The following is a 27,863-nucleotide window of genomic DNA, read 5'->3' as shown; positions in this document are numbered from 1 at the left end:
GGAAAGGAGCGGGCAAGTCGGGCTTTGGACCTTACCCTAGGGGCACCGTTTGTGGGACCCCCTCGGGGAGCGAGGGCAGAAGCCCGCACTGGGCGGGGCGGGGCGCGGCCGCCGGGGGCGGGGCCTGGGCGGGCGGGGGCGGGGCCTGGGCGGGGGGCGGGGCCTGTCCGGCCATCGCCCCGCCCCGTCGGACGTCGGCGCGGAGCTCGCGCCGCGGGGGGAGGAGCGCGGAGCCCGCGAGCCGCGCGGCCCCGGCGGAAAGTTTTCCCTGACGGAGTTTTGGCGGCGGCGGCCGGAGCGGCCATGGACGCGCTCAAGTCCGCCGGGCGGGCGCTGATCCGGAGCCCCAGCCTCGCCAAGCAGAGCTGGGGGGGCGGCGGCCGGCATCGCAGTGAGTGTGAGCGGGCGCGCCGGGCCGGGCGGGGGTCGGGCGGCGCCGACCGGCCTCCCGCGGGCGCCGGGGGCGGAGGCCCGGTCCGGCCCTGCGGGGCGGGAGGTCGCCCGGGGTCACGTCGGGCTCCGGCTCCGGGGCGCGCTCGGGGCGGCGGGGCGGCGGGGGGGGGCGGAGCCCGGGCGCCCCAGGTGCGGGCGGCGAGTCGGCGGGGCCGCAGGTGAGGGCGAGGGCACCTGGCGCCGCGCCGCGCCGCTCGGGGGACGGGGAGGTGCCCGCGGAGCCCCGGGGCTCCCCCGCGCCCGCCTCCCGCCGCCACCGCCCCGTGAGGCCGCCTTTGACTCGCCGTCGCCCGGGAACCGACCCAGGGGTGCGAGCGGGGTTGGCAGGTACCTGCTTGAGGTTGGGGCGAGGCTCGGCCCGGGGTCTCAGGGTGTCCGGAGCGCAGCGCCCCCTCCTCCTCCCGCGTCCAGGTGGCAGGGTGGCTAGTTTTGAAGCCTGTTTTCTCCCGCACTTTCCCCCTCGGGCTTCCAAAGCCCCCGGGCGCCCAAGCGAGTGGCAGACTCGCCGCCACCTCTGCCTCTCCCGAGGGTGTCTGGGAGGCGCCCCCCCCCCCCCCCCCCCCCGCTCTCTCCGTCTCAAATTACTTACTCCCAGGGAACCCGTCACCTGGCACCTTCTTCCCCTGAGGCCTGAGAAACCCAGCCCAGGTCTGTTTTGTTTTTGTTTTGTTTTTTTCTCCGGGAGAAAGGGAGTGGATTGCCTGGAGTCCCAGAGGCCTTCCTGGGCGGTGGGGAGCCCGACCAGGACTTGTGGACACTCCCACCTCCCACTCCTGTCGAGCACCTGGGGCTCCAGGTTCTCCTCGCACCTAGAAACCATTGACACTACAGTCACACCCCACCCCCCTTCCTCCTCTCCTGGGCTCCGCGGGGAGCCCGAGTTCTCAGTGCCAGCGTGTCTGGGCCTAGGAAGCCCGCCCTGCCCCTCCCCTCCCTCTTGCCCCAGTGTGCTGTTGCAGCCGTAGCCACCTCCTAAACCAAGGCTGGCACTGGGAACAGGGACTGGTGCCTGCTGGTGGGGATGGGGTCGGAGACCCATCAGGGATGGTTTGGGCCAGCCGGGGGATGCACCACCTCCCCCATTTATTGGCCCTCTAAATAGCCCTTTTAAGTATTTTTGGGATTTGACTGGGACTTTTGAGAATAATGGTTTGTTCCAGTGGGGGAACCCTGCAGTTTTCTCCTGGGATGAGGGAGGAAGAGGGTGCTGGGCAAGGGAAGAAAGCTTAGAAGCCTCTGATTCTGAGGAAAGGGGAGAGGTAGGCACCATGGATGGTGGAAAAGAGTTTCTCCTGCTGCCCTGATCCCGAACAAGTCATTCTTCTTTTTGATCCTCAGTTTCCTCACCTGCAAAATGGGGATAAAGAATTCTAACCTGACAGGGGTGTTGAGAAAGTTAGTGATAATGCTTCCTCCTTACAACCAATTGATAGTTTCCCTCTGTCCGGCTCCCACTTCCTGTCATGTGGACCTTCAACATGATGACTCCTGTGGTGAAACAAGTTTTGGGGGCCCAGAGAAAAGGAGAGGAGAACGCCCTCCCCTGCAGATCCCCAGAAAGCCCAGAGTGCTGTCTTGAGCTTTCTAGAATCTTCATCTGTCCCTTGTCGTTGTCACTTCCCTTATCTTTAAGTTGTAAATAGCGATAGTACCCAGCTCAGATTTTTTTTTTCTTTTTTTTTTTGTGAGGATTAAATGAAATAGTGTTTTGCCTGGAATAGCAAAGGGATTCAATAAACAGTAACTCCTGCTTTTGTCACTTTATATTTTACACAGTTTTTGCTCCTCTCATTTCATTTGCTCCTTTGAAGTAACGGCAGGGATTCTTATCAGACCCGTGTCAGAGATAAAAGACCTGAGGTGTCAGGCTCTAACACAGCTTCCTAGACGCAGCACCCCACATCCCCAGCCCAGGGGTCTAATCCCCGTACCCCCTGCACTCCAGCCACAGGAAGAGCTGGGCAGGCCCCATCTTAGGTTCGGCTGACAACCCCTGAGAACAGTGGTGGCCACAGGGTAGAGAGGGAAGCTGTGGGGTGTGTCTGGGCTGAAGATGCTGAGAAGGTTTGGCTTGAGATGGTGTTCTGGCCACCTGGAACTGAGACCTGTGGTTGACTTTTAGGGCTAAAATGAAGCCAGTGGAGTTAAGGTTAGACTTGACACCTGCTATCAGCTTTGAGCCTCAGCTGGGATTAGCACGATCGTTGTTTTATTTGTGGAGAAACTGAAGCCCAAAGAAGGGAGGCAGCTTGGTTGAGGTCACACAGCAAGCTAGAACCCCAGGCTTTTTTTGGATGGAACCTCATGACCACCTGTCTCCCGGCGGGTCGGGAGTTGGAAGGAGAACTGTCTCCCTTTCCCACACATGTCTTCCCCATCTCTTCAGGAGCCATAAATATTTAATCTCAGTCCCTAGTCAGAGATTTTCCTTTCTTCCAACTGCCTGAAAATTGACTCACCCTGACCACTCAGATCCCTTCTTGGAAAGAAGGGTCTCTCTGATCCTCAGGTTGCTTCCAGGTTGTCCAAGGACTCAGCAGGTAAAAAAAATATGCAAGGTACAAGTTCCAGGAACGCTAGAGTCGGAGACTCTGTCTGTACTTAATTATAATATTCACAATAAAACATAGTGCAAATAAGCCCCCAGGTCATAATACTTATTGATCACAAACTGTGTGTCACACACTGATAGGTACTGGAGAGTGTGGTGAACAAGTCAGTCTGTCTGGAGGAGGCAGACAGAAGGACCAGGGTTCAAATGAAAGGTGTGGTGATAAATAGTGGTGACGCCATGAAGAAGGATAAAGTGGGCTGAGGAAATGGCGGGGACCTTTCTTAGAGTAGTATCTTGCTTTGGGTTCTAGAAGGCAGGTGCTGAGAGAAGGATCTGAGTGCAGATAAAATCTATTTGGAAAGAGATCCCAGGAAATCTTTCTAGGAGAAGTGAGAGGGGAAGAGAGTCCAAAAAGTGGACAGTATGAAGCCAGTCACCAGCATGGGTGACCAGAGTGCCATCCCTTGGGATGCACTTTGGGAGCTTTGGGAGGCAGTAGAGAATGTGCTCTTCGGGTATTCTGTTTGAGGGGCAGTTCTTGGCAGTGGCGGGTTCAGGGATGGGAGTCCTTAATGCCCCAATGAGCATGGGCATTGACACCTCCGGCAGCCAGAGCTGCAGGCAGAGGTGGCATGTGTGGAAATGGTGTGTACTGAGGGGATGGCAGTGGGGCACTGAGCGTCCGTGCAGGCAGTCAGGAAGAGCCTCTCCAAGAAGGTGACTTGGAGCACATGTGAGGGAGGGAGGGAGGAACCTGGGAAGAGCCTTCCAGCCAGAGGGAACAGCAGGTGCAGGGGACGTTGAACTGGAGGCCGGGGCACTGCTTCTCACAGGTCTGGCGGCCGAGGGAGGCATATGTGCCTTGAAGGAGTCAGGTCATCCCCTGCTCACCCTGTTCAGGCAAGCATGCAGGACACGATGCCCATCCCTTTGTGTGATCCTGACCCCTGCTTCACACGGGAAGGAGCTCGGTGGGTTGCGGGAGTGGGCGAATGGCATGGGGCTGTGGGAGGCAAAGACCAGCATTGTCAATTATGAGTCATGGCCAGACTCCTCCGAGCCTCTTCATCTGTAAAGTGGGAATCCTAATATATCCTTGCCTCTCCTCAAAAATATTGTAAATGGCTGCGTGCACATTCAAGCTCTTAGCCCTCGACCCTGGGTAATGACAGTAGCTCACACTTCAGTGGCCCTCAGTATGTGCCAGGCATGGTTCTAAGCCCACCTCGGGTGTGAACTCATTTCATCCTCACAACAACCTTGTGCGGTGGACAAGCTTCTTGTCGCAATTTTTAAGTGAGGAAACGGAGGACCAGGGAGGTGGATGGAGTGCCTGAACCCCATAGCCCATCTCCAGACCCCATAGTTTTAACCTTTACAAGCATGTTTTTCTCTTACAGAGTAAGTAGCCATCCAGGAAATGAGAGCTTACGCTATCATCATTTTTAAATTATTTTCTTTTGATAATCTTAACAACTTCTGAATTTGCCTGGCACTTCTTACATGATGAACCTGTTTCTGATGATGTTCTTGAGGAACTGAACCCATTTGTCAGAGACTGTGGCCTTAGAGAAGCAGCTACATTCCAGGTCATGCCAGGGCTCAGGTCGCCTTCTCAGATGTTACTCTGTGCCTTCTGAGGCCACCTCCCCACCAGACTAGAAAAGGCTGGAGGCCAGGACCCTTGGATGGTCCCCCTGGCCCATGGGTTTGGCTATAACTTTGATGTTCCAGACACCAGCCAGGCTGGGTCTCCTGGGCAGCCAAAGGGGCACAGGGCACCCTGCCCAGCTCCAAACCCTGGGCAGGGGGCCTTAATGAGGAAAGAATACACGTTTGCAGCCGCGAGTTAAACTGGGCATATGGTCCGTCCCCAGCTAACTGTGACAGCAGGTCATCTGTAAAATTGCTAAGTTAAAATAGCGCAGTCATTACCCACCACAGGACCAAAAATAACCAGGACCGGAACAGGGCTGTGGACTCAGGCCTGTGTTTGCCTGAGGGCCTCTGGGAGCTCTTCCCAAAGCCCCGGGCTCCTCCTAGGAAGGAGCATGTGGCCGCCAGCCTGAGATGGATGGTGAGCAGACACAAACTCTGCATTTGTCATACTGAGTGCTCTCTGGTGCAGGTTTCTTCAGGGAGGGTGTGGGCACCAGAGACCTTATGAGTCATGCCCAGAAGGACAGTATAGGAGGGGGAGACAGATTTCCCTCCCTAGAGGGGAAGGAGGATCTTGCTGGGCCGGGAGGATAGGGTAATGGGAAGGAGGAAAAGGACGAGGCCGAGCCGTAACACTGGACAGGAGTGCACCTTCTTCTATTCCTGGGGGAGACGCACATGAACAAGAGTCCTTCAAGAGGAAGACACATGGTAGGCAGCTGCTGGCTGTGAGTGATGTGGCTGGAGAAGGAAGAGAAGGAAATCCATGCTCTAGAGAGGCACAGCGACCCTCTGACAGAGGGCCTCATCAGGAGGCGTGACCAAGGGCGGGGTCCTGTGCTAAGTACATTACGTTTTATTACCTCGTTATCTCATCAAAGGGTCAAAACAGCAGCCCTGTGAGCCTGAGACTGTTGTTTCCCGCATTTTATTGGAAGAGAAAACTGAGGGTCAGGGAAGGTAATGAATTTGCTCAAGATCATTCAAACAATGTCAGAATTGGGATTCTAGGATTAAGAGCTTTGCTCTTAACAGCCAGGCTATCCTGCCTTCAAGAAGGCTGCCTGGATGAGGCTAAATGCAAGGGGTTTCAATCAAATAAAGGAAAGGGCATTTCTGATAGAAGGAACTCCTTAAGCAAAGCTACAGAAGTGGGAAAGAAGAAGAGACTCTACATGGTTGCAGCTTCTGCTGTGTGTGCTCAGGTGCGTGTGAATGAGTATGTGCATGCAGGGATATTGTGGGAGAGAAGACTGGGACACCTGTGACTCCCCAGTAGTCATTGCCTGTAGTCAGAATTGCCTCTAGTGGGTTGGGGTGTGTGTGTGGGAGTGAAGCTCGGCTTTGTGGGATCTTACCCAAGTCCCATCCCTCCCTGGGCCTCAGTTTCGTCATCTGTCATGTGAGGAGTTGGGGCAGAGGGTCTCCAAGGCTGATGAATGGTAACCAGTCTACCAGGGCCCTCATGAAAGAGGCCGCAGAATAGGGGAGGGGTCAGGCCAGAAAAGGAAGAATGCAGAATATGCTAAGCATTTCAGAGGTCAGGGAGGACTGGGGATTGTTTTGACAGCAAAGAGGTCATCTGTGACCTTGGCAAGCTTTGGCCCTTTGGAATAGAAGGAACGGAAGTGGCTTTGGAGAGAGGCCAACTGAACCAGAGGAAATGGGGTAGTGGGGACACGAAAATGGCGGAGAGGAAGGATGCTTGCTGTAGGGCAGGGATGGATAATTAGATGAAGGAGGCCACCCCTGATTGATTGGTATTGCCTGCCTGGAGCCTTATATGGAGAAACAGTCCAAAGCCGTAAATCAGAGGGAATAGAGCTGCAATCGATTAGCAATGTCTGTCAAGGACATTAGCGATAGGCATTGCAGCATGTAGTTTAGATGCATCTGGGGTTGAGAGTGGTAGTTTGAGTACCCACTGAGGGGAAGCCTCAGGAATTAGGAATTGTGGGAAGAAGTATCTCTGGCTTTAGGAACTTCTTTCTGACCTTTTGCTAAAATCAAGGTAGTTTGCCTCATGAGAAGATTATATGGGCTACTGGTCAGGAGCTTGGGCTTTATTTACAGTCAGACAACAACTAATGTGACAAGTTACTTGTCCTTTGACTCTCCCTTCCCTCCTATGAAACAGAAATGAAAGAATGTGTGCCTGCAAAGTACTGTAATGTTAGAAGTAATGGTAAGAGCTGCTTTGTTATTGTTGTTTTTGTTGCTCGCTAGCTCTGTTCTGCACTGGTAATATGGTGGTGTTTGGTTTCTTTGAGAGCAAGGCTCAGATGTGATTTTCTCCGGGACCCATCCCAGAACTGGGACACCTCAGGGACTTTCTGATTCTTTTTTGGAGGATCAAGTGAAGTAGGCTCGTGATTGATACAGCAGTGGATAGGGTCACTTTGAGGGTCTTCTCAGTGGGGGCTGGGCCTCATGTTGGGTCGGTGGCCCAAGTTCAAGGGCTAGAGAGCAATGGGCTGGAGATTGGAGCTAAGGATGGGGTTTGAGACATTGCAAGGCTGAAAGAACCCTTGGAGTTGTCCAGGTCATTTCTTCACTCAGCAAATACTGAGTGCCAACTACATGCCAGACTCTGGATGACCAGTCAACAAGTCCCTGCTCACCTGGATCTCAAACGGGGACTGGGTACACCCGTAAGTTCTTTAAAACAGCCCTCACCCAACATACGTGCATTATTTTTCAGAGGAGGAAGTAGTTTCAGAAAGAGACAGTGGCTTGTTCAAGTCAAAGCCAGAGAGGTGTGGGTACACAAGGCTCCTTCTGACTGGTGCAGAGGGAGGTAGAGCTCCCGGAGGAGTAGAACTCCCAAGACAGTTGCTAGGAGGGGCAGCATGGGCCAGACAAGGGAGAGGGGCCCAGTGCTGCCACCTGGACCCAATAGTGCAGGACCCTCGGAATCAGGCTGTGCCAGCCCAGAACCTCAGCTGCCCTGGCACCATTGATGCCCACTCCTAAGCTTTCTTCCTGTGGCTCTTCCATTACAGCCACTGAGGGCCCCTGGAGGAGCACAAGATTCTCTCCACTCCTCTCTCAGAAAATGGTCCAGGGAAGCTGGCCCTGGCCGTGGTGGCCCCTGGAAACTGGTTCCTCTATGGATCCTGCCCTATCCAAGATTGTGTGCAGCTAAAGAGCAGTTTCCTCCTCTTCAAAGTACAATCCTAGTACCTCCTACACTGCAGCATCGGAGAAAGGATAATAAAGGACAGGCAAAGGGCCTTGACAGGCAGGAGCATGGGGTGTTCATTGTCTTGGTGATCGGTCTTGGAGGGTCCCTAGAGACCTTTCTTCCGCTTCTGGCTTCATTGCTTCCAGCTGAATGATCTGGGGAGGGATCCTGGGGTTGTTCAAACCACTGATGAAAACCACACATGCCCTCCTGCCTGCTCAGGGCCCTCTCTCATGTGGATGAATGAGGCAGGGGCTTTCCAACTCTCTCTCTCTCCATCTGTTTCCCTACCCAGTGAGCTGGGCTCATTCTCCCATTTCCCAACCTTCCTGATCTCTGTCATGGCCAGAGTTTTCAGAGGACCTTTCCATGTGCCTTGCTCTGTGTCATTGCTTCAGCATTACTGTCTTAGAGAGGGGAAGGGACTTCCCCAACACATGCAGGTGGTGGGAAGCAGAGCTGGATTCAGGAAGCCTTCATAGGATGTCATTTGAGCAATCATCTCTCCCATTGCCCGACCCTATCACCACCTCTTTCCTGGTCCCCCTCCTCCCTGCCTCTTCCTCTCTAGGGCTGTGCAGATGGAGGGCAGCAGAGCAGGCTGGGGCCCTGGGAGCCACCCAGGTTTGAGTGGGAACCTGGGAGGCTCACCCAGGTTGAGCCTAACTCCCAACCTTTTACTCACTGTATGTGGTCTTTGTCTGATGACTTTGCATCTCTGAGCCTCAGTTTCCTATTTCCTAATCTATAAAGTGAGGATAACATCCATGTCACAGGACTGTGCAGAAGATTCAGTAAAAAAAAAAAAAAAAAAAAAAAAGCATGGTTTGCTCTCAGCAAGCATTAGTGTTGAAGTTGAATTTGGGCTTTGAACTTGAAAATATGGGTTCGGATCTTGGCTCTTATACTTGGCTGGCTCTGTGGACTTGGTTGTGTGATTTTATCTCCCCAGGCCTCAGTGTCTTTGTAAGTGGGTATGATAAAAGTGTCTATCTCATAGATTGTCGTAAGACTTAATGAGGCTATTTTATATAAGGTTTCTTAGCGTGGTTCTTGGTGAGTACTGGAAAATGTTTGTTCTTTATTATAGGTAAAAATAATGGTAGATAGACGAACCCGAATGCCCCTTGCTACGTCTTCCCTAGGAAGTGGGGGCTGGGAGGACAGGGTCTGAGGACCTGTCTTCTTCCTGCCCAGAGCTGCCAGAGAACTGGACAGACATTCGGGAGACACTGCTCGAGGGAATGCTCTTCAGCCTCAAGTATCTGGGCATGACGCTGGTGGAGCAGCCCAAGGGTGAGGAGCTGTCAGCTGCTGCTGTCAAGAGGATTGTGGCCACGGTGAGCCCCAGGCAGGGTGGGGGAGCCATGAGCCAAGGGCCAGCTTCTTGAGGTACCACTCATCCCCTGCTTATTACCCTGATTGGATTCATCTGAGCTGTTCCTGCCCCTGAGTTCTCTTGCATCCAGCTTAGGGACTCTGGTAGAGGGGAGCCACTGGGCTTGTGGGGTCAGGGTCAGTGTCCTCCTCTCCAGCTCTTGTGGCCATGGCCTCTTCCAGCCTCCCCTCCTCCAACTCAGGTCCCCTGCCTAAGGGTTGGTGACTTAGTGCCAAGCTGTTACCCAATCACTTGCCCTCTGGCTTGAGGGACAGGGTAACCCACCAGAGACCAGCTGTCCCCCGTCCCTAGTCCCTAGCTCCCCATCCTGAGTAAGCATGGCCCTAGAAGTACACCTTCCTTGGTGGCCTTGGAGCCCTCCACACAGACCTTCACACGTGTAGTGGGTGGAGTGGGGAGTCCCCAGGAGTGATCCTGCTGGGTTGTGATAGCCCTGTCAGTGCTCAGAGTCTGCGGTCTCTCCTGTGTGTCCTGGGGCAGGTCCTTTAACCTCTGAGTCCATTTCCCCCAGGAGAAGCTCTGTTGCCTATAAGGATGACTCAAGGTCCAGTGCCTGGCAGACAGCAGGTGCTCTGTGAGCAGCTGCCCTGAGTTTATTACAGGAGAGTGCGGACTTCCATCCTCCCCAGAGTGTCTGCTGTCTCTACATTGAGGCCTCACTGGGGCCCCGAGTCTGGGGCTTGGACAAGCTAGGTGCAGTCCATGAGATAGGTCCCAAGTGGGGCACGCAGGCTTCTCTGACCCACATCTACCCCAAGGCCAAGGCTAGCGGGAAGAAGCTGCAGAAAGTGACTCTCAAGGTGTCGCCACGGGGGATTATCCTGACCGACAACATCACCAACCAGCTCATTGAGAACGTGTCCATTTACAGGTATGCTCAGCATTGCCCACATTCACTCTGCCACTTGGGTTAGTGGTGCAGGGGCTGGAGTTGGGGGGGGGGTCACCCTTTCTGAATCCAGGCTCCAGCACTTTCCATCTGGTTGACCTTGGGGCCTCAGTTTCCTTGTGTGTCTGTGCAGTTGGAAACAGATGCTGCCTCCTTGTGCTGTTAGGAAGTGCTGAGTGCACAGTGCCTGGCTGTCAGTGGGCACTTGGTAGAAGGCAGTTGCTGCTGTCATTATTTCTAGTTGAAGTAGGCAGCTGAGCTCTAGTCAGGGCTAGGGCCCCCTCCCTACTGCCCCTCCCGAGGCAGGCTGCTGAGTCAGGCTTGGAGCAGAGCGCTGCCCAGTCACTGCCTTTTTCTTCCACTGTGAATGCAGCAGCTCAGCTCTGAACACGTGGCCAGGCATTCAGGGAGGCCTCAAGGCAGAGTCTGAGGCCAGAGTGGGGATGGTATGGGGGTGGGCACTGTTTTCAAGGAAGCAGAGCCCAGCCCTTGAAACCTCAAGCTCTCTCCGTTCCCTCCCTTGGCTGGTCAGTTGTAGGATTTCAGTGCTGGAAGGGACAGTCCATTTTACAGACAGAGAAGCTGAGGCTCGGGGAGTTGTCCAAGGCCCCACAGTGAGGTAGTAGCTGAGGTGGGACCAGGGCACCAAGGCTGGAGTTCTGTCCAGTGGGCACCCAGCTGCTGGGCGTCCCTCCACCCTCTTGCTTTGTTTCCAAGCACTGGCTCAATCCACTGGAGCACAAGCCAGTACTGGAGAGGTGAGGGGTGGGGGTGGGCGGGGTTTGGTCTTAGAGTTTCTGGCTGGTGTCTTCCTCTCACCTTCCTGATTGTGCCTGCCTCCTTTAACTAGGGGAGGGCTCACACCCAGCCCTTGCTGGCAGGGAGGACATGGAGGGCAAGAAATAGGAGGGAGGGTATAATATTTCCCAAGAAGGCAGAGAAGGAGGGGCCTGCCTGAGGGGACCCAGCAAGGCCTGCCCCAGGGAGGTGGCAGGAGGCTGGATTCCCTGGGATGGCGAAGAGGTAGCTGCTGGCCTGGGGGTCTTAAGTGGTGCTGATCCCTTTGTTCATGGCTGTGATAGGAGCTGGGGCCACACTGGGGGAAGAAGTTAGCTGAGCTCCTGTCCCACCTCTGGGCTGCCAGTCCCCCCCCCCTCTCTTTTTAAAGATTTTATTTATTCATGAAAGACACACACACACACACACACACACACACACACACACACACACAGGCAGAGACATAGGCAGAGGGAGAAGCAGGCTCCATGCAGGGAGCCTGATGTGGGACTTGATCCTGGGACTCTGGGATCACTCCCTGAGCCAAAGGCAGATGCTCAAGAGTTGAGCATCCCATCTCCTAATTGAGATTCCCAGGCTGAGCAGCCAGCAGGGAAGGAGCAAATGAGGGGGCATGGGGGCATGTGTTCCACCAAGAGGGGATTGCTGTGTATCCCTCCTGGTTTGGCTGGGGCTCCCAGTCCAGTCATCTTCACACACTCACCCTGCTCCCAGCTCCTCCACCTCTGACCACAGCTCTGGGACAATTTGCCAGCAGTGTCAGTCACACTGGGAGAGAGGGCCTAGAGCTCCTCCAACCTCTGGGCAGGGGCATGGATGGAGGGCAGGGAGGGAAGGCCTGGTGAAGGGCATCGGTGGGCAGGGTGGTGTCCTGCTTCCCCTTCCGTCTGGTCAGCCCAGACCCTTAAGGGTAGCCTGACAGTGGTTATAGCCTCTGGAATCCGCAGGTGAGTACAGGTCTCAGCTCTGCCACTAGCTTGGTGGTCTGAGACCATTAGCTTCAGTTTTCTCGTCTGCAAAGTGGGGACAATTATAGAACCTGTTGGAGGGCAGCTCTGAGAATTAAGTGAAGTCATATCTAAAATGTTGCCTGGGATGCAGGAAGGGCATAGCCATTACCATTTTGGGGTATGGCTCAGTAAAGAGGGGAAGTACCCTGTCTTTCCCTGCATTCCTTCTTGCCTAGCCTGGGTGCCCCCCATCGATGGCCCAGAATGCCAGTCCCAGAGGCCAAAGCCATCTCCAGAGTCTCCCCCTGGTGGAGTAGGATGGCTGGCTCTCAGGGACTCAGGGGAGATGCCCTATGGGGCACCCCAGATGTGGGCAGGCCCCTGTGCCAGGTTTGGTGACACTTCCCCTGTTGTCTTTCAGGATCTCCTATTGCACAGCAGACAAGATGCACGACAAAGTGTTTGCCTACATTGCACAGAGCCAGCACAACGAGAATCTCGAGTGCCATGCCTTCCTCTGCACCAAACGGAAAATGGTCAGTGGGGAGGGCCTGGGTCCCTGGCAGGCTCTGGCCTTGCCTCAGCAGCCCTGCCCTTGGGGGGAGGCAGGACCCAGAGGTGATGTCACTTAATAGGAAGTATGAAATTCCTGGGAACCCCACGTGGATGGTGAGAGCACCGAGTAAGGCTGCAGTCACTGGGCAGTCTGTCATTGTGGGCTGCCCTGGCTGGCTAGCCTGGCCTGTGGGCGGTGGCAAGCCAACGTGGGGTCGGGGGAGTCTCTCCTGTCAGTAGTATGGTCTGAGGGTTTGGACCCTTGTAGGAATTAGTCCTTGGAGCCTGGTGATCAGAGAACCCAGGGGAAGGGCAAGGGGACTGGCTCTCTGTGACCAGAGTGGGGAGGGAAATGGCCATTTTGGGGTACCTACCATGTGCCTCTTTCAGTGATGGATTTTAAGGGATCTTCTGTTTAGTCCTCACAGCTCTGTGAGGTGGCAGCTGCTACTGTCTTCACTGTTTTTATTTTTAATGAGGAAGCAGACTCACAGAGGTCAGCTGTCTTGCTGAAGATGACACAGCTGCCCAGGCAGAGCGAGGGTTTAAACCCATGTTTCTCCCCCTCCCTGCATGACCTCGGGAGCCCCAAGCTCCTTACCCCATTTCCAGGCTGCCTCCTCGCCACATCCAGCTGAGACAAGTGGGACCTCCGTGGTCTCTGCATTTTGTCTTGAACTTGGGGACCAGCAGCCAGAGTGAGTCCACTTTTATGTTGAGGCTTTCACTTTGGAGGCCCCAAGGTCTGAGCATCTGCTCTGTGAGGAAATTCCTGACATTTATTGGTTTAGTGTTGGCTCCTGTTAACCGCTGTGTGGAGCCCAAAGCCCTACTCACCATGCCCTATGGTCCTCCGAACCAAGGAGACAGGATCCTCTCTCCTCTCATCAAGGACACGCACTCTTACATGGCCCCCAGGCTTGCTGTCCCCATCGGGGCCTGCTTGAAATATGGTATTGGTTTCCTAGAGCTGCTGTAAGAAATTACCACAAATTTAGTGGTTTAAAACAACCCAAATTTATTCTCCTATGGTTCTGGAGGTCAGAAGTCTAAAGTGGGTCAGCAGAGTTGTGATCTTTTTGTAGGCTCCAGAGGAGAATACATTTTCTTGCCTTTTTACAAGTTTCTAGAGACCACCATTCCCTGGTTCCTAGCTCTTTCTTCAACCTGACGGCCAGCGTGCAGTACTAGACTAGAAGAGTCTTCCTCCCGCTTCCATTGTCACTGGCTCTGACCTTCCTGCCTCCTCTCTCTTAAAAGGCCCCCGTGGCTGGGCCTCCTAGGTAATCCAGGATAACCCTCATCTCAAAATCCTTAACTTAGTCACATTTGGGAAGTTTCCTTTGCCATTCTAGCTAACACTCATGGGTTCTGGGGATTAGGATGTGGACATCTTTGGGGGCTATGATTCAGCCTCCCACACAGGTCTTTTGGAGAGAGCATTACAGGACGAGACAGATTAGGGGTCTGATCCTGGCTGATATGCTGTGTGATTATGGATAAGACCCTGCCCTTCTCTGGGCTGCTTGCCCATCAGCAGAATGAAGAGGGCACCTCATTGACCTCCAGGATTGCTCTGAAAGGCCCCTTTCTTATGTGTACCTTGTTTCTTTCCTGTAGACTCGGTGTCGCCAGCCACTCACCCAAGGCCTCGTGATGCCCCAGGTCCCTGAGCTGCAGTGGCTTCTCCCGTGACAGCTTTGTTCTCACAGACAGTGACTCTTTGCTTTGTCTCTTATGAGGCCACACAGACTTAAAAATACAGGCTCATTATGTCCCCATTGTTTGTCTCTTCCTCCCCACTGACCAGAGCAGGCACTGGGCAGGGGCAGCTGGCCCACAGCCACTGCGGCAGAGTGTGGACCCTGGGTAGGAGGGGCTCCAGGCTCCAGTGGCTTCCTCTGGGAAGGGGAGGCAGGGGGTAAAAGAAAGCGGATGCTGGCCCAACGGCTAAAGGGAGGCCTGGTCTGGGGCCAGAGGACTTTAGACAGGCTTGAACAGAATCAGCCTGCCCCCAGGCCAAGAGGTCAGTTATTGAGGAAAACAACCTGCCCACTGCTTGGCCCTGACAGCAGGACCCTGATCCAGCAGGGGAACGGCTACCCAGGCCCTTCACTTTCCCTGGCACATTTTGCTCTGTGTCAGGAGCTGACTGGCTTGATTCTGGCCTAGCCACCCTTTCTCAGCTGGCCTTTGCCCTTCAGGGAGCCTTGGGGAAACCCTGCAGACAGCCCAGAACAGGGCAGTGTAAACAGGCCACCTATTTACTGGGCCCAAGCTGGCAGTAGCCTGGCCATGTTGGAAATCATGAGATTCTCAGGGCTTGGTGGACATTTTTGAGAAGGAGGCAGAAGGTGAAACGGGGATCTCAGGTTCTGCAACCCCCTCTGCTGCCCAGTGCCTCCACGATGTTCGCCACTGCCTGTCCGGGGCTAAGCCCCGTGCTGGGCACTGGGTACCCAGGGAATCGGCCGTAGAGATAACCAACAAGAGGGTGGGAGAGAGAAGCCAGGATTCGGTAACTGGAATATAGGGGGTGGAGGTCATTAAGTCTCACTGGAGGTCAGTAAGACTTCAAGAAGAGTCAAGCTTTGAGGGCGAAGGAATAAGAGGAAGGGGGTGGTGGTAGAAGAGTGCACGTACCCCAGTGTAGGAATCAGCACGTGCAAAGACACAGGTGCAGAATTAAATGGTATGATTGGTGGTTGAGGACTCAGCTGTGACTGGAGCCGGGGTGGGTGGCCGAGGAGAGTCAGCCTGCTGGGGAAGCTCGGATTTGCATGCTGACACAGCCCTCGTTGCCTTTGGCTGGGGGCCCACTGTCTTCACGTCCCCACCCCACCCTTTCTCGTGGGGCTGCCTGCATAATGGAGGAGTCTGGGACCACCCAGGGAGGGGAGGAAGGGGTTCCTCTCTGGGTCGCCCACCAGTTCAACTCAGCTCAGGCAGCAAAGGCACCAGGCCTCCTTTCCCTGGTGACTCTTGTTGGGCACGACCAGGATGAGTTCCTCTACAAAGAAATACTTCCCTGGGCCCAACTGGGAGGCCTCCGCCAGCACGCAGCCTCTGGATTCTGAAGTGAAAGTGGGGTTGCCGGCTTCACGGGGGCCCAGGGTTGCAGTGCAGGTAGACCGAGAGTAAACAAGGTGGTGCCCCCTAGTTCTACCCCAGGCAGCAGAGCCATTCTCCCTTACATGGCCGTTGGCATTCCTCAGGTAATCCTTCTGTGCAGGATTTATGCTTCTGGGGCAGGAGAGCCATGAGGGACACATGGCCCGACTTGGTCTGAGGGCTAGGCTGGAATCTGGGATCCTGGGGGGTCCTGAGCTAGACTCGGCCCCTTGCAGGAGCTAACAGCCTAGTTACTGGGAACAAGCCAGAGGCATGAAACACTGGGTGAGGTGGAACCCGATTCTGATGATAAGAGACCCACAGGCTAGAGGCACTCCTAGGAGGGATAAGCATTTAGCCTGCGGAATAAGGGACGGAAGACCTCCCCGTGGGCAGCCCTGAGCAGTCCTTTCTTGTAATGCTGCCCAGATTCCTGCAGCCGCCCCAGAGAGCAGGGCCCACCCCGCTCCAAGTCCCTGCCCATCCTGGGCTTGCAGCCACGTGCACACATGTGCATCTTGGGTTATATTTGGTTTACTTGCAGCTTGGGATTTCAGGGCGAAAGGGCAGGAATGTATGCAAATGAACAAGTAGATTTATGCAAAAACAGTATCAGGTTCATGCCCCCAGATATCCTGGAGGCAAAAATAATGGTGTTTCCATCTCCCTGCCACATTAGGTGACCGACCAGTCCTGTCTTGGGTGTATAGTGAGCTGACTCCGGCTGGTAATCAGCCCATATTTTTAGTTCATGGGCAATTCTCAATGGTAACTGGGTCTATTAAACTTGATTCAGACGTGACAGCTTAAATTGTAAACAGCTGTGAAGAGTTTCATACTTAATTACCATATTTAAGTTTTGCCATAAAGCACCCGTACTTCCATCAAAAATGTAAATGACGAGACATTCAAATGAGATTTTATACTTCGTGAAGTTTAATTGGCATGGATCAGTCAGCTTGTTTAAGGATTTTAAATTTTAAAAAAAGTTTTCAAGGCAGTAGCCACAGATTCATTTCTCAATTAAATCAAGTCGTCTGGTGGAGGGGAATGGAGTGGGTCCAAGGCTGGTTAGGCCTGAACTTGCGCACTTGAAAGAATCCGGTACTTTCTTCCCCACACCCAGGCTGTCAGAAGGAAGCTGGATGTCGCTTCCAGCTACAGCTGAGCTCTGGGGCTCCCACTCCTAGAAGCTGAGCTGTGATTAACCCTGAACTGGAAGCAGAGAGAGGAAGAGGCTGAGATGAACGTGGAGGCTGAGTGAGGCCTCTGGAGGCCTGCCCCTGGAGCCAGTGCGGTTTGGTCTGCTCTGGGGATCAGCGGTGTTTAGAACGGGTTCTTGCCTTTAGGGAGCACCCAGATGGGGTGGCACAGGAATGTGAGCTGGTGATTCTGTCATGGGCATGATGCCAGGGAGAGGTCGGTACCTGAGGGGCCTCCGTGCTGGTGACCTGACAGAGCTGGTAATATCTGAGTGGGGTTTGAAGGGGTAGATGGGAGTTCCTCAGGGGTGAAGGGCCAAGATGTGGCCCTCTCTGACAGGTGAGTTATGACACTGAATGGTTTTGGTCCCCTGCACGGGGCACACATTGGCATCTTGGGTCCAGTTATAAGTCCCTCTAACAGGCATAGAGCTAACCAGAGTCTAACCTGTGCTTCTGGCTGTGGCTCATGCAGGCAGTGACCAGGCCCTTCCCAGTTCTGGCTTCTCTGTTCTCTGATTCCAAGGGCTAAGTTACTGTGTGAAGTGCTTAGGTATTGGAGTGGGGGCTTCTTGGAGGAAGTAAGCCTCCTAGTTATTTGAATATAGAGAAACCCAAAGGGAAGGGAAAAAAGTGGAAGGGAACAGCCATTGCAAATGTCAGGGCTGGAATAGAGGTGGGAACCCTGGCTGGGCTGCCGGTGGTGAGGGTGTGGCCCCATCTGCCTGCAGAGGGTGTGGCCTCGTTACACCCCTAGGCTGCTTTGGTGACATGGGAAGGGCCAGAACTCTGCCTTCACCCATCTGGCAGTTCAGAGCCTTGAAGGAGCAGAGCCTCGGGGCTTGCATTTCAGACTTGCCATTACCTGCCTGACCTGCACCCCACCCCCAACCTGCTTCCTGTTTTTCAGGCCCAGGCTGTCACCCTCACAGTAGCCCAGGCCTTCAAAGTTGCCTTTGAGTTTTGGCAGGTGTCCAAGGAAGGTGAGTCTTGTTCGGGGACACCGTGGTGGATGGGGGTGGAATAGGGGAAGGCTGGTGGAGTAGAGAGGAGTAGGGAGTGGGTGGTCAAGCCCCCGGAGTTCAGGCCCCACTCCACTTCATCACCTACCTGGTTCGTGTCTGTGGACAGGCCCCTTCACCTCCCTGAGTCCCAGTGTCCCCCTGTGAAGAAATGGGAACAGCCATCTCCCTTCCCCAGGGTTCTTGTGAGGGTCAGATCTGCAGTTTCTTTCCTCCCTGGTGGAGACCTACTGCCCGCACCTTGAGATTGGCTGCAGCCTGCCTCTGTCCAGCGATTGCTGGGGGCAGGAGTTCCAACACTCTGTGCTTTGGTCCCACAGAGAAGGAGAAGAGGGAGAAAGCCAGCCAGGAGGGAGGGGACCTCCTGGGCGGGGGCCTCCGAGACAGCACCCCGTCGTTGAAGAGCCGTGAGTTTTGGGCAGGGGGTGGGGCCAGAATCAGGCTGCGTGATCGGGTCTGCCTTTCACCCAGAGGGCCCCAGTCCCTCCTGGGCTAGGGCAGACCCTTGGTTTCTGGTTTTTGTTTTGTTGTTAAATAAGTAATACATGTTCGTTATAGATGAATTAGAAAATATAGATAGCGATTGCTCGTTTTGGTGCATGTTCTTACAAATATGTCTCTATGCAACTATATAAATATATGTATACATCTCTGTGTAGGCATTTAACATCCTCTCATGTGGTCTCTTAAAAAACTTAACACCCTGTTGTGAATGTAAAAATTTTAGCCTAACACATTAACACATTAGCTGGGAAGAGGTTCTTGCCTTGTGGACAGCTGTCCAGCTGCTTCGGGAGGTGCACAGGTGGGGCTCTGGGTGGTCTGGTTTATAGGCCTGGGAAGGCCATTCCTGAGGATAGAGTCAGGACCAGGATAGCCTGGGAGGCTCCAGGATGGGGCTGGGAGATGAGGCCTGGAAATAAGAAGCTCCTCCCACTGACACACCTGACCGGACCCCTCATAGTGGTTGCCACTGGGAACCTGCTGGACTTGGAAGAGACGGCCAAGGCCCCGCTGTCCACAGTCAGCGCTAACACCACTAAAGTGGACGAGGCACCCAGGCCTCAAGCCTTGAACAATAGCAGTGTTGTCTGGGTGAGTGGTCATGTGGCCTGGGGACCCCACAGGGATCCAGCGAGCCTCATCTTGATCTCTGGTTGAGGCCTAAGGCTGTTGTAGTGCCCAGGTCCTGGCACCCATGACTTTAGTCCTTTGGGAGGGCCAGACACAGCCCAGCAGCCCCCAGGCCCAGGGTGGGGGGCACACAATGTTCCCTTTGAACTCGGGGCTGCCTCCCCAGCAGGCTTGGCTCCCAGCACAGCTGTCTCCTCACAATGCCCAGCCTCTTGGTCTGAGCGTCCATGGCTCAGCCCACCACAGGACCAGCCAAAGGCTCCCTTGTTCTTGGCGTGGGCACGGTTTGCTCCCGACACCCCTCCCCGCTCCGCCATCTGAAGGAGGAGCCTGAAGCCTGGCGGTCAGCAGTTGGCCCCTGACTCACTCTGTGACTCAAGGCAAGCCCCCTGACCTCTCTGTGTCTCAGCTTTTTCATGCCCTCAATAAAGATGATGACCCCTGCCTGTAGCATCTCCCAGAGGAAACTAGTTTATTAAAAAATTTTTAAAATTTTTCACTTGGAAATAATTTCGGTCTTAACAAAAAAAAGCTATAAAAACAGTAAAAGCGTTCCTGTTCACCTTTCATCCAAATTCTCCAAGTGTCAGCGTCTCACGTAACCACGTTACAGTGATCGACATCATTAACGTCAATCTGATGCTGCTAAGTAATCCAGAGGCCACAGTCACATTTCTCCACATGTATGTCCCTTTTCTGGTCTAGGATCACTTGCAGAATCACACGTTATTTTGTCGTGTCTCTTTAATTTTAAAATATCTGGAATGTTGACCTACTTGAAAAACTCAAATCCTCTTCCCTGTTGGGAGCCACCCAGCGGCCCCCTCGAGTAGGCATCAGTTGCCTGTTCTCTGCTGCCTGGGAACCACCCTTAGCACCTACCCCTCTACTCAGGGAAGCTGCCAGGAGCCCTGCCCATTGTTTTCTCACCTGAGCTCTCGGGTTCCTGCCACCAGGTATCCCTCATGAGCTTGGAATCCTGGCTCAGTTTTTGGAAGTGGATGAAAGCAAGAAAACCTTCTTCCCTGCCCCCTTTGCTCTTCAGCTTGAAAGCCATCGACTTCCTCCAGTCCAACCCCCTCACTTTACGGAAGGAAAGGCTGAGTCCCAAAGAGGAGCAGTGACTTGGCCAAGGTGTCACCTGGGTAGTGGCAGAGCTGCGAATTGCACCCACCCAGCTGCTCTTTCTCCTGTTCCACTTCCCAGGCTTGGGCCCATGGGTTGAGATGCGTGTGGCAGGGGCCAGGTGGGAGGCCTGTCTGGGCCTGTTCCCCGGCACTCACAAGACTCCTGTGCTTGTGTCTGAAGTCCTCGTAGCTTACCCGGGGCTGGGACAGGCCCTGGCTGTGAGCATAGGCTCCCCCACTGAGGGTTCATGTGTCCTGCTTTGTTTTCTCCAAGGAGCTGGATGATGGCCTGGATGAAGCATTTTCAAGGTAATGTTAGTTGGACTCCTTGTGCTGGCGTTCATGGGCTGGTCTCTGGGGTCCTTTGCCATATCTGAGAACATGAACTCTGACCTTTTCCAGAGCAAAAAAACTCCCAACTTGAATACCTCCAGGGATGGGGAACTCACTATGTGGGGTTGGCCAGGTCTGCTAAAAGGCTCTTGCTGTTGAATCAAAAACTGTTCCTAGTGGCTTCTCTACCACAGTCTGAGATGAACTCAGTACTCGCAGCTTGGGTTGATTCCCTCTTCCTACACTCGGTGTAGCCTTGTAGACCTGGCTTTTTGCAGACTTTGTTCCCTCCAGAGGCTTTGCAGTTATGGAAAGGGGCAGGGAGGAGGTGATGCTTAATTAAGCCCATGGAGCAATATATAGAGGAGGAATGTCAGGCATAGCCAGCAGATATTTTGGTCTTGCCTGAGGGTGGTGGCATTTCTCCATCTTCCCGGGGGCCCTTCCTGTAGCCATGGCTACCTTCATCTTGGGGACATGGCTTGGGGAAGGCTGGGCTGAAGAGAGCCCTGGGCAGCTCAGGGTTCTGAGCACTGGGCCTGGCCAGTCAGGTCTCCCAGTCTCCCTGGGGACCCCAGGCAGCCCCCTTCTTCCTCCCCAACCCCTCCCTGCTGGAGCCTGCTAGAAACCCCAGGGCCCAGCCAGGGCACCTGGGGTGGGGAGGTCAGCATGGGTGGCCCTTTCATGGAGGCAAAGACATTCTTTTTACCCTGTTTCACTAGCTGACTACAGCCCCCTCATTTTAGGAAAATCTTCCATTTGCTTTTTCCAGATTACTTAGGTATCTTGTGCCCTTTATTAACAACTCTGAAAATCAGCAAAGCATTAAACAGGAAATAACACCATCCTATAATCCCACAGCCCAGACTTTTGGGCTTAATTCATGCTAATCCTATACGTATACACTTTTTTTTCTTTTTGCCTTTATCAGCTCATGGTATTTGTATTTGGGGGTCCTCATTTTCACTTAACACTGACATATCAGGAGGTTTTCCCCAGGCTGTTAAAAACTCCTCGTAAACACCTCACTTACTGCCTCACATTCTTTTAAGGACCAGGGCTGTAATTTACTTACCTCTCCCCTATTCTTTGGATGCTTAGGTTACCTTCCTTTTTAAGTTTGTGTTTTGAACAGAGTTCTAGGCAGTAGTCTGTCTGCTTCTGGCTATACCCCCTCCACCCCCCCGTATGCCCCTCCTGCCCTCACCAGCGCTCCTCTTCCTCCTCTTTCCTGGTGGAGTTGGGGCTGCTGTGGCTGCCCTGGCCTCTCTCCATGGCGGGAATGCCCCTGCCTGCCCCAGCATTTTCTGAGCCCTGTGGTCCTCCAGGGTAGACTCCGGTCCGAGGCTCTAGCTCTCCTGACATCCAGGGCTTTCTCCTCTGGCCCCTGTGTCCTAGCCTTCTCCCATCCATGCCCTCTCACTTCTGACTGGGAATGGGCGGCTCAGACCCCTGCCAGCCCCTTCCGGGGCCCTGGGCTCACACAGCTCTGCCTTCCAGGCTTGCGCAGTCTCGGACGAACCCTCAGGTCCTGGACATTGGATTGACAGCACAGGACATCCATTACGCCCAGTGCCTCTCACCTGTCGACTGGGACAAGCCTGACAGCAGCAGCACCGAGCAGGATGACCTCTTCAGCTTCTGAGGGCCCGGGCTGGCAAGACACATGACAGACCAAAGCCTCTCGTTGCGGGGTGGGCCGGCTCCAGGACCCCAGCCTCCCTCTGCTGGTTGGCAGCGCCCTCAGCCTTCGAGTCAAAACTGCAACCAGTCAAGCAAGGGGGAAGGAGAATTTTTTTTTTTTTAGCCCCACTCTTTCTGTAAGAACTGAAGGATGCCTTGAATATTTATTCAGTGACTCCTGGTTCAACTCGGAAGCTGGTTTTGCGTCAGGCATGAGCGCAGTGTTTTAACCAGCTTTCTGCCCTCTCTCAAGCAAGCTCTGCTCTGCTGTGGGTGTCAGGACGGTGACCAAAGCATTTTTTGTCTCTCCTCTCTCTCTAAGAACCCAGATTTCCGTGGCGGCGCCCCCACGTCTGAGCACAGGAGGGCCCCGCAGCCTCAGGAGAGCGCTGTGTCCTCAAGCGTGCCTTCCACTGGGGCCCAGCAGGCCTGGGCTTGTGCTCCTGGCCCCGGGGCTCTCAGAGACAGAGGGGAGCCCCTGACCAAAGACAACATGCAGCTGGCACTTTAAAGCACGGCAGGTGAGGCCCCCAGGGGCTCCTCAATGGTGCTGCATTGCATAGAGCTTTCTGCCCTTACAGAAGGGCCCGAAGTCGCTGTGGATGGTCCCCATCAGTGCTCGGAACCAGTGGAACCGGCTGCCCACAGGTCCCCGGGGTCTGACTGCAACAGTGGGGATCATCTGTGTGTGACTGACCTCTGTCGGGGTCCCCCACCTGCCCCTTCTCCCCGAGCTGGACGGGAACGTGCCCACTCGTCCTGTCTGTGTGGGTATCTCTGAGCCCCAATTCCCCATGCTTCCTGGGACTGTGTGGAGCCCAACACTGAGACCTGGTCAGGACATTTACGGAGGAGGAGACAGGCCCCAAGCCTGGAAGGGGTGGAGTGCAGAGTAGAACCGGATCTGATGCCAAAGTTGCCTCTCACCCTCGCCTCTCCTGGCTCACACCTCCTTTCTTTCTGGCTTTGTTGTCCTCCCAGGAACCAAAAACCCCAACTATTTTCTGACCAAAATGTGTTTCATAACAAACCATCTGGTGCCTTTCCACACACAACTGGCTTGAGCCTCTGTGCCCTGCTAGTTGTCTGGCTGCCGATTTCCGTGGAAATGGAAGTGTTGATGCTAATTTGGAGGGTGAAACTAAATGAGATGCACCCCAAAGCATCGTGCTCTTCTTCCCTGACTCTCATCCCTGGATCGGGACGTGCCAGCAATAGTCTGTATCCTCTTAGTCTCCCTTCCTCCTCCCACCTCTCCTCCCCGTCCCCCTCCCTCCACCCCGGGGCTCCCAGCAAAGCTGCCAGTGATCTCTCCACCTGGAGGTGCCTCCCAGGCCTGGCTTTACTAAACTTGAGTCACCAATGATAGTTGGAGCGGGTTTCACCAGCCCAGGAAAAGCACACACCATTTCTAAGAATCTACTTCTCTAAGCACTTGAATCAGCACAAAGATAGGTGCCTGGCCGAGGAGTGGGGTGGCATTTGTAGCATCTTTATCAGAATGTGGGGATCAGTTCCTTTCCTGCCCAGCTCCTGCACCTTGCTGCCCACCCCAGACCTTGGTATTGGCCCCTGGATTTGTTACGAGGCAGCAAAGGTAGGGCCTGACACCAGCTGTTCCTGGCACAAGGGTCCAGGAACCCTGAGAGGCCGTACAGAGTGTGTGTGTGTGTGTGTGTGTGTGTGTGTGTGTGTCTGAGTCCAACCTGGCCCTTGTGTGGGTCTCTTGGTGACACGCTGTTGGTGTACTCCTGTGTATCTGCAGATGAGTCTTGTGCTTTGCTTTGTGTTGCTGTAAAAGATGTTCTAATGAGGAAAAGAATAAGTAATAAAGGTTCTCTTTTTGAAATATAAAGAGCATTTGGAGGGAGTGGCCTGTGGCCGGGTGGGAACACAGTGTCGGGCAGCTCCTGCCTTTAGTGGTTGCAGTGGTAGTGACCACAGGCCAAGTCGTGGTGGGAGTAATGGTCTGTGGTCTCCTGGTAGAAGCCCAGAGGAGCCCCTTTTTACCCAGCCAATGTGGGTGTATGGCGAGATTATCCTGGGATGGCTCGGCTTACCAGCAAGCCAGTGCAGCAGGAACCCAGGTCAGGGCTGCCTGGCCAGGGGTCTGTGAATCCATGGATTGTGCATATGATGAGGTGTGGGTCTGCATGTGCATTTTTCTCGGGGAGGATGTCCATCACTTCCATCACATTCTTACCTGGGCCCCCGATGTGCATTCCTTTGGCACACTATGAGCTAAACACAGACTGGGCCTGGGACTCTAATGCTGGAGTTGGCAGTCCACAGTGGATCAAAGTGGACTCCAGACGTGTGGCTTTGGTGTGACTGGGGACCAGCGGGGGCTGGGGGAGGGAGCAGGGGATGGTGGGAAGTGTTTTGGTGACTGGGGAAACCCAAGGCCTCACTCAGGCTGTGACCCTGGATTGGTCACTTCTTTCCTATTTGGGAAAAGTTTGCAGCAAGCTCCACCCTCCCACCTCCCTGGGTTCTGTGAGACTCGGGGGGTAACCATTATGTCATTGGTGGCTACTGAGATGGTTCAAAGTATATCTCAGAGCAAAAGGCATTTGGACCCAATACATTTAAGGAAAGTCAAAGTAAAATTGACAATAAAGGGAGCTCCCGTTAACTGAGCTCTTACTATGTACCTGGGGCTGTGCTGGACTTGATCTCATCTGAGCCCAGTGCTTTTAGCACTTTTACTGCAGCAGCACCAAGGCTAGGGAGGAAGGCAGTCACAGGCCCGCACTCTGCAGAGCCCTTGGCCAGACTCAGATCTGTGTGACCCTTGACCCCACCACGTCCTGACCTCCCTGGAGCCGCACCTGTGCTCATGCTGCCCAAGGCCTCGTCAGCCCCACGGTTCCTGCCACAGAAAGACCTCTCTCTCCAGGCTCCAGTGGGGGGTCTCTTCCAACATTTATCTCCTTGTCCTTTTTTTTTTTTTTTTTTTTCCTTGTCCCTTTTAACAGTGATACTTAAAATATCCGGAACCCAGAGGCGGAGCCCTCTGATGTCAGGCAGACTCACTGTGAATTCTGAGTGGATCATAGATGACTAAGTAATTCTCTCCTTTCTTCTTCTCCCATAATCTGAAAAGACACCCAACAAGTTCATCTTTCGGTTTAAATCTGGCCAATGTCTTTAGTCTCCGGATGTCTCAAATTATGAATCCTGAGTACCCGCCGTCTGTTCTTTCATGCATAACAGATGAAGCCAAGAAGAACAAAGTCGCCTTTCAGATTTGACGTGACCTTCAGCTTCACTGGGTGGATGTTGAGGTCTTCTCTCCCAGGAGGAGACACCATCCCATTGAAATCTCTCTGAGGACTTCTCAGCAAGCCCAGAGAGGGCATCGGGGTGGATTCTGTGCCCTGGGTTCTGGCTTGGGGTCTGGCCTTCCTCCTCCTCCCACCCCACGGATATGGATCACAACAGGTGGCCTGTTCATTGGTTAGGACGTGGACCTTTCTCTAGTGCTTAATACATGCCAGGCCCTGTTAGGTCCTTCACACCTAATACCGGTGATAATAGTTTAACAACTGTGTTAGGAGGTGGGTGGTCCTAGGCCCATTTTCAAGATGAGACAGCGGAGGGTCAGGGAGGGTGAGTGAATTGACTAAATCTTACAGCTGATAAGGAGCAAACCTGGGATTCAAACCCCAGTCTGTGTGACTCCAGTGCTTCTTTATTTCCACAGCACTAACCACTCGAGTGAAGGACAAATCCGAGCTGTGCTGCCCATGGGAGAGATGAGAGCTGCTGGCTTTTGGATGTCTCCCTGGGCAGAGTAGCAGAGCCTGGGCCACACGAGGCACCTAAAGCAGAGGCCATCTTCCAGACTGCTCCAAACACATCCTTACCAGCCCCTAACTAGGAAGCTGCTCTTTGGGGCTGCTGCTCTGGACATGCCCAATTGAGGTCTTGGAAGGGCAGGTACCCCATCAGTGCCCTGGGTTGCCCCCAGTAGACATGGCCCAGCCTGTGGCAAGCAAGGAAGGGGTGGCCAGAGTAGAGCTTTAGGGTCTCTCAGAGAGGCAAGGTTTCCTGTGGGGGTGGACGCTGTGTTGCTGGTGGTGAATGGCAGCCTCAGAGGTGCCGGAAGGGGAACACATCTCCGGGACACTGGCAGCACCTGCACGTTAGCTAGTTGAAGCTGCTGCACAGTGACTGCGCTAGTAGGCATTATAGGCCCATTTTAGAGACCATGAAATTGAGACTCACAGAGCTTATGTGACCTGCCAGCCTCCCACAGATGGTAAGAGGCAGGCCTGGCATTCAAAGCCTGTGTGTTCTCCACTGTCCAGGCATGGCTCTGCCTCTGTGTGTCACTTGGGACATTTGGACATACCCCGCTTGCTTAGGAGCTGAGCTGAGCACCCAGCACATAGGTGCTGGATCAGGTTGGCGCCTTTGCTTCCAGCCAGGACAGATGTGAGCTGTGTCACAAGTCCCGGTTGCCAAGCAACAATTCTGATTGCACCTGCTGAGCTCCCGCATGGGGTGGGACCTTGAGGGCCTGTCCTGATCTCTTTGCAGCCCAGGGGTTGTGGGTCACGGTGCCCTGGAGAGCCGGGCACGAGGTAGGTTTGCATCACACCAGGGGCACGTTGGAAGTCCGAGCTGAGGAAGCCAGCAAGGGAGAGTACAGAGGTTGGAGACTGCTCTCGTTTCCCTGAGCTCTGGGCCGCCAGGGCCTGTGTTTGAGACGCCTGTGACCCCAGGGCCCAGCGTGCACCTGGCACAGGGCGGCCGTCAGTGGCTGAAGTCAGCTGAGAACCCGCCGAGAGCACCCGGGTCAGTAGGCAAGACCAGCCTCTGTGGCACGATGTTCCCCTTTGCAGGGCATGTGTCCTGGGGCAAACCCATCCTATGGCAAACTCCCCCGGTTCCCCTGGGCTTGGTGCTCTAGGTCTCCGCCACACGGCCCAGCCAGGTTCGGTAAAACGTGTGGTCTTACTTCTCTGCCCTGACCAAAGATCTTAGTTTTCAAAATGCCTTTATTTTTTTATTTTTTTTTAAATATTTTATTTATTTACTCATGAGAGACACACAGAGGCAGAGACACAGGCAGAGGGAGAAGCAGGCTCCATGCAGGGAGCCCGATGGGGAACTCGATCCCGGGACCCCAAGATCATGCCCTGGGCCGTAGGCAGGCGCCAAACCACTGAGCCCCCCGCCCAGGGACCCCCCTCAAAATGTCTTTAAAGCAGGATTCTAGAATGTTAGTGTCAGAAGAGCCCCTAGTGATCCTGCGCCCACCCACTGTCTACAGCTGGGACGCCGAGGCCCCGGGGGACAGGACGCCCCCAGGTTGTGTGGGCAGGTAAGCGGGGCTGCGATTCCAGCCATTGTTTTCTCCACGGGCCCCGTGCTCCGTCCTCCACCCCAGACGGAGGGAAAGCGAAGTCCCTTCCCCGCACTTGCTGCAAAGGGCCAGGAGCTTGGGGTCCGAGGGCTCGTGGGAAGCGGAAAGGATTGCAAGAAGGGCTGGAGAAGGGGTCTGGTGAACCCCAAGGCGCGGAACGACCGAGAGCAGCTGTGCCACTGAGCTGCGCACCTGACTTCCTAGTCTGGGCCTGGGTTTCCTCCCGGGGTAAGTAGGCCGATGCCGGTGTAGTCCAAGCTGGGGCGTCGTGAGGAGGGGATGAGCCAACAGATACTTCATATCCGTAGGGTGCCGAGAACCCCAGCCGCCGGGCCGCCCTCGCGTCCCGGTCACCCTGCTCTGTGGGGGGGCGGGGCGGGGCAGGCGTGGGGCCGGCTTCACCCCCAGGGAGAGGCCTACCCCCCTTTCCCGGTGG

At 54.6% G+C, this 27,863-nt stretch overlaps 1 protein-coding gene and 1 long non-coding RNA gene across 4 annotated transcripts in view; one reads left to right on the top strand and one right to left on the bottom strand.

Moving 5' to 3' along the window:
* Window positions 1–999, bottom strand: part of LOC144314665 (uncharacterized) — a 48,773-nt gene extending 47,774 nt beyond the window's left edge. Inside the window, exon 1 of the long non-coding RNA XR_013380512.1 lies at window positions 785–999. This is a non-coding gene — a long non-coding RNA (uncharacterized LOC144314665). The remainder of the gene's footprint in view (window positions 1–784) is intronic.
* Window positions 209–23,908, top strand: LDLRAP1 (low density lipoprotein receptor adaptor protein 1). 3 transcript variants are annotated; one of them, XM_077899076.1, is made up of 9 exons: window positions 211–391; window positions 9,048–9,190; window positions 10,008–10,120; window positions 12,308–12,422; window positions 17,665–17,737; window positions 18,097–18,183; window positions 18,741–18,871; window positions 20,315–20,346; window positions 21,871–23,908. In XM_077899076.1, the coding sequence occupies exons 1-9, from the start codon at window positions 304–306 to the stop codon at window positions 22,013–22,015; spliced, it is 927 nt and encodes a 308-aa protein (XP_077755202.1). In that variant the 5' UTR covers window positions 211–303; the 3' UTR covers window positions 22,016–23,908. The 3 variants fall into 3 exon arrangements, with proteins under 3 accessions (XP_077755203.1, XP_077755202.1, XP_077755201.1); XM_077899075.1 differs by having other exon boundaries at window positions 212–391; window positions 20,312–20,346; XM_077899077.1 differs by lacking the exons at window positions 20,315–20,346; window positions 21,871–23,908 and adding an exon at window positions 19,867–20,295 and having other exon boundaries at window positions 209–391.
* The last annotated feature ends 3,955 nt before the right edge of the window (window positions 23,909–27,863 follow it).

The sequence above is a fragment of the Canis aureus genome, chromosome 5 (assembly GCF_053574225.1).
Source record: "Canis aureus isolate CA01 chromosome 5, VMU_Caureus_v.1.0, whole genome shotgun sequence".
Classification (NCBI taxonomy): Eukaryota; Metazoa; Chordata; class Mammalia; order Carnivora; family Canidae; genus Canis; species Canis aureus.
Note: the sequence above shows the minus strand (reverse complement) of the source record. Positions and strands in the feature narration are given on the sequence as shown.

What these genes read in the sequence shown, in the direction of transcription:
- LDLRAP1 (XM_077899075.1), top strand. Translation starts at nt 304, where the DNA reads ATGGACGCGCTCAAGTCCGCCGGGCGGGCGCTGATCCGGAGCCCCAGC. An exon ending in GGGCGGCGGCCGGCATCGCA is followed by an intron (nt 392 to 9,047) that starts GTGAGTGTGAGC and finishes CTTCCTGCCCAG; the next exon opens with AGCTGCCAGAGAACTGGACA. An exon ending in CTGGATGAAGCATTTTCAAG is followed by an intron (nt 20,347 to 21,870) that starts GTAATGTTAGTT and finishes TCTGCCTTCCAG; the next exon opens with GCTTGCGCAGTCTCGGACGA.